The following is a 5,195-nucleotide window of genomic DNA, read 5'->3' as shown; positions in this document are numbered from 1 at the left end:
GGTCGCGGAGAGGTGAGCGGGGCCTGCGCCAGCAGCGAGCGGGGAGGAACGGGCTGGCTGCCTCCCTCTCTCCCCCCCTCCCTGCCTTTCTCCTTCTCCCTCTCTTTCCCCTTCTCCTTCCCTCCTTTTCCCACCTCACTCCGTTTCTCCCTCTCTTCTTCACTTTCTCTGCACCTTTCCTCTCTCCCTTTCAGTCCCTCCCGTCCGCTTTCCCTTCTTCCCTCCTCCTCTGTTTCCTCTTTCCCCCTTCTCCCTTTCATTCCCTCCCTCCCCTTTCCCTCTTTCCCCCTCTCCCTTTCAGCCCCTCCCTCCTTCTCTCTCCCTCTTTCCCCCCTTTTCCCCCTTTTTCCCCTCTCCCTTTCACTCTCTCCATCCCTCCCCTCCCTCTTTGTCCTCCTGTGCTCCCTCACTTCTGCTCCGTTGTCTTCTTACCCAGATGGGAAAGGAGGATTTGCGGTCGTAGCCCTTTATTTTCCGCCTTTCAGATGTAAATATTCATCCACGTGAGGGTTTGAGGCGTGTTTAAATCCCAATAATTGAAATATTTCGCTGTTTTTTTTGCTGCCCGTGGTGAAGGTGGCTGTGGAGTGGGCATCAGAACGAATAATTGTGTTAAAATAGAAAGGTATTATTTAATTTATATTTTAAAGTCACAGCTGGTTTCTTTAGAGAAAAAAAATCGTTAATTTTTTGATTTCAAGAGGTGTGACTTCAAAAATAAAATACTGTAGGTTGTATCAATGATTTAGAGCAATTCTGGCAAAATTCAGGTTAAACAAATTTATTCTGAGTTGAGGTGGAATATTTGACCACATATAACTGTTACTCATGGGTTAAAAGTTCTTTTTAAAATACATTTTGCCTATTTGTAATAGAGAGGGCTATAGAAATTTAATAATATGTCATACTGGAGACATTGCTTTGTGTTTTCATTTATTTCTGCCTGAATTTCCTTGTGTAAAATCAAATAACTCCCCAAACTCCTGAGGGGAAAGTTAATTAAATAGCAGCTGTTAATTAGTGTGTGTTCTGTAGGTGAGTTATAAGGGATAATGCTTCCTTTGTCCTGTAATTCAGCAGGGAATTTCCTTCTCTCACCCTGAAGTTTTATTTATTTACCTGGGAGAGAATCATCAGAAATTCAAAATCCTTCACTCCCAAGTCAGGTTCTTGTTTGTTATTCATTTCAGAGAACTGGGTGTGTTAAAACAGTAAAAACAGCAGATGAATTTAATTTAGAACAGGGGTAAATTTATAATTATTTGCTCCAAAAGGCCTTTAGGACAGAAAGGAATGGAGTAAAATATCCCAAGTTGGAAGGGATCCCAAGGATCACCCAGTTCACTTAGGGTTTTGTTATTAAGATTTTATGTGATTCTTGCTCCTTAAAACCCAAGATAATTTAATTTATATTTCAGATACAATCCATAAAGTGAGTTCTGCACAAATCTGGAGCAGTGTCCACGAACTTCTGTGTCTGTTCAAATGCTATTTATTAATTGTTTTGATTAGATGAGCAACAACAGCAATAAGAGAGCACCAACCACAGCAACCCAGAGGCTGAAACAAGACTACCTGAGGATTAAAAAAGATCCAGTGCCTTACATCTGTGCAGAGCCCCTCCCATCCAATATCCTGGAATGGTAGGAATTGGGGAGGGAATTGGGGTGGGAATTGGGGTGGATGGTTCCTCACTCAAGGACAGAACAAGATTTTCAAGTCTGGCTCCCTCTGTCCTTGAGTTTGGGGAGGTGGAAAAGGAAACTTTGGCTGAGGTTGATCCTGATTTTTTTTTTTTTTTTTTGGTTTTGATGGCTTTGTGTGGTTGGGATTGATCCTGGGGGTTTTTTGGGATATTGTGTGGTTTCCCAGTGTTCCATTTCCCTTTTTTCCAGGCACTACGTGGTGCGAGGGCCTGAGCTGACCCCCTATGAAGGTAAAGCCCTGCCTGTGGTGTTTGCATGGAAATTCAGGAATTCCAGGGGGGTGGGAAGAGGCAGAATAATCCCACTAAAAAGAGCTCCTAAAACTTCCAGTGCCAGTTCAGAGCTATGGGAAAGAGATAAAGAAACAGTGATGCTGCTGTCAATCATTTTCCTGTTATCGAGGGCTTTAATAAAATAAAATTTAGGTTAAACTGAAGACAAATATTCGTATTAAATTTCATTATGTTTTACAGCAAACATTCTCTAATTTATGACAAAGATAATCTCAAAATTCCCATTTTTACCACAGAAATGTTCTCAGTGAACTGAGATTAAAATTCTGTTTTGGAATTTTTCTGCAGAAAGGTTGAAATGTAAAAGCCTCATTGATCTGTTGTAGTCACAGAATTCACAGTGGCTTCTGGAGCCTCTCAAAAATGCCTTTGGAATTTGGATTCTTCAGTTAATTCCTAGAAAAATGACCAGTTTGTGTTGGATTAAATATATTTTGGCTGGTTTTCCTTAAATATATCCCAGCCTGGACAGCAGAAAACCCTGTTTGTAAGAGAGAATGTGAGGAAATTCCTGCAGAGTAAATCCAGAGCAGGTTTGGATGATTATCCCTGAGTTTTAGAGGTCCAGGATGAAAAGTTTGGTTTCTTTAGTGAGAGGGGGAGAAGGAATAAATCAGAGGGGTTTATTTAACCCATTTTTGGGGTGGTTTAGGAGAAGGAATAAATCAGAGGGGTTTATTTAACACATTTTTTGGGTAGTTTAGGAGAAGGAATGAATCAGAGGGGTTTATTTAACCCATTTTTGGGGTAGTTTAGGAGAAGGAATGAATCAGAGGGGTTTATTTAACCCATTTTTGGGGTAGTTTAGGAGAAGGAATGAATCAGAGGGGTTTATTTACCCCATTTTTGGGGTAGTTTAGGAGGAGGAATAAATCAGAGGGGTTTATTTACCCCATTTTTGGGGTAGTTTAGGAGAAGGAATGAATCAGAGGGGTTTATTTAACCCATTTTTGGGGTAGTTTAGGAGAAGGAATAAATCAGAGGGGTTTATTTACCCCATTTTTGGGGGATTTGGGGGGAGGAAAAAAATCAGAGGGGTTTATTTAACCCATTTTTGGGTGGTTTGGGAGGAGGAATAAATCAGAGGGGTTTATTTACCCCATTTTTGGGTAGTTTAGGAGAAGGAATGAATCAGAGGGGTTTATTTACCCCATTTTTGGGGTAGTTTAGGAGAAGGAATGAATCAGAGGGGTTTATTTAACCCATTTTTGGGTGGTTTGGGAGGAGGAATAAATCAGAGGGGTTTATTTAACCCATTTTTGGGTAGTTTAGGACTTGATCTTGATGCCCAAGCAGTGACTGCTCTCTCTCTGTGTGCTGCAGGTGGATATTACCATGGAAAACTAATATTCCCCCGAGAATTCCCCTTCAAACCTCCTAGTATTTATATGATTACACCCAATGGAAGGTTTAAGTGTAACACAAGGTAAGGACTTCCTTCCACCTCTTCAGCAATTCCAGCTCTGTGCACAACTCCCCAGCATTCCCATGGCCAATCCAACCCTCTCTGTGCCTGGTTGTTGTTTTTAAGGTTGTGTCTTTCCATCACGGATTTCCACCCGGATACCTGGAATCCAGCCTGGTCAGTGTCCACAATCCTGACAGGCCTCCTCAGTTTTATGGTGGAGAAAGGCCCCACCCTGGGCAGCATCGAGACATCCGAGTTCACAGTGAGTTCCAGAGGCTGGGATGGGCTTTTGGGGGAAGCTTTGGGAATTTGGGATGTCTCAGGGATAAAGCGTGGTTGGGATTTTGTTCCTCTTTCCAGCCTCTAGCACAGAGCCCTGATCCCACAGGAACAACAATTAACATAATTTATGCCTATAAACATATATTTTAGTGAATAATACTCAGAAATTTGATGTTTTAAGTGTTACAAACCGCTTGGCTGCAGGTTTGCACCGTTCCTGTGGGGAATCAGGGGTTGAATTGAAACGTAGTGATTTAATTTTCATGCAATTGCTGATAATCTGTGTTTCCTCCCCAGAAAAGGCAGCTGGCTGCACAGAGCTTAGCATTTAATTTAAAAGATAAAGTCTTCTGTGAGCTCTTCCCTGAAGTGGTGGAGGTAAGGGAATATTCATTCATCATTCATTATCCCTACAATAATTCAGTTTTCTGTGCTGCTTCAGCTTCTCCTGGTCAGGATTTTCCCAGACTGGAGCTTCATTTGTTAATCTTGGAAACCTTTTAAAAGGTGTTAATTATTTATTAGAAGAGCCTTTTTCCAGGTTTTTCCTTATCCCTGAGCTGTGTGGGATTTCAGATTTGATTCCTCTCTTCCTGTTCCTAAAGGAGTTCACAAAGCTCTGATTTAGGACCCATTCTCCCTCTGTTGTCTTTTGGAAGAGAAAAGCTTTTTCTCTGTTTCCTTTCTTCCTCAGGCAGAAAGAACTAGAAATGGAAGGGTTTAATTGTGTTTTCTTAGCATTTCCAAAAATGCCAGAGGATGGGAGATGCTTCCTGGTGAACTGAAGGCAGCAGGAGATATTTTAACATGGAATACTTGGAGTCCTAATCCTAAACTCCTCTAATTGCTTCCTTAATTTTTTTTTAATGTCTTGTGTTCAAACCAATCTGGACACACAAGAACTTGACATTTCTGAAAAAAAGTCTTAAAAATGAAAAATAAAGTGGGCAAAATTTTGACCAGTGATTGTTGGTGTCAAGCACTGAATTTGGTCATTTTGGAGGAGTTGGGGAACTCTTGGTACAATTGAAACACAGTTAATTTATGACAATTAAAGAAGTGTTCCATATAAATGTATTACAATTAAAGAAGTGTTCCATATAAATTTATTACAATTAAAGAACTGCTCCATATAAATGTATTACAATTAGAGAAATTACCCTATAAATTTATTACAGTTAAAGAACTGTTTACATAAATTTATTCTATTTAAGAACTGTTCAGTATAAATTTATGACAATTAAAGAACTGTACCTTATAAATTTCTGGAAGAACTTGTGTTCTCATCTCTCCACTTCCCACCACTGAGCTTTCTTTAATCTTGATCATTTCTTTAATCCTTTAATCATTGATTGGGAAGCTTCTCCCTTCCCTGTGCAGGAGATAAAAGCACCCAAATCATCCCAACTTCCACTTCCATTGAATTTTCTCTTTCCCTCTGCAGAGGAGGAAACAAAAGCATCCAAATCACCACGACTTCCACTTCTCACCATTCATTTTCTCTTT

The 5,195-nt window shown here is 40.4% G+C and overlaps 1 protein-coding gene across 1 annotated transcript in view; it reads left to right on the top strand.

Moving 5' to 3' along the window:
* The first annotated feature begins 6 nt into the window (after nucleotides 1–6).
* Nucleotides 7–5,195, top strand: part of UBE2J2 (ubiquitin conjugating enzyme E2 J2) — a 6,878-nt gene continuing 1,689 nt past the window's right edge. The window contains exons 1-6 of the mRNA XM_017743973.1: nucleotides 7–12; nucleotides 1,513–1,643; nucleotides 1,896–1,936; nucleotides 3,323–3,425; nucleotides 3,531–3,669; nucleotides 3,987–4,067. Of these exons, the coding sequence (XP_017599462.1) occupies nucleotides 1,513–1,643; nucleotides 1,896–1,936; nucleotides 3,323–3,425; nucleotides 3,531–3,669; nucleotides 3,987–4,067 (495 nt within the window). The 5' untranslated portion in view covers nucleotides 7–12. The remainder of the gene's footprint in view (nucleotides 13–1,512; nucleotides 1,644–1,895; nucleotides 1,937–3,322; nucleotides 3,426–3,530; nucleotides 3,670–3,986; nucleotides 4,068–5,195) is intronic.

This window comes from Corvus brachyrhynchos, unplaced genomic scaffold (genome assembly GCF_000691975.1).
Source record: "Corvus brachyrhynchos isolate BGI_N302 unplaced genomic scaffold, ASM69197v1 scaffold68, whole genome shotgun sequence".
NCBI lineage: Eukaryota > Metazoa > Chordata > Aves > Passeriformes > Corvidae > Corvus > Corvus brachyrhynchos.
The sequence above is the reverse complement of the archived record's forward strand: the minus strand, read 5'-3'. Positions and strand labels throughout refer to the sequence as shown.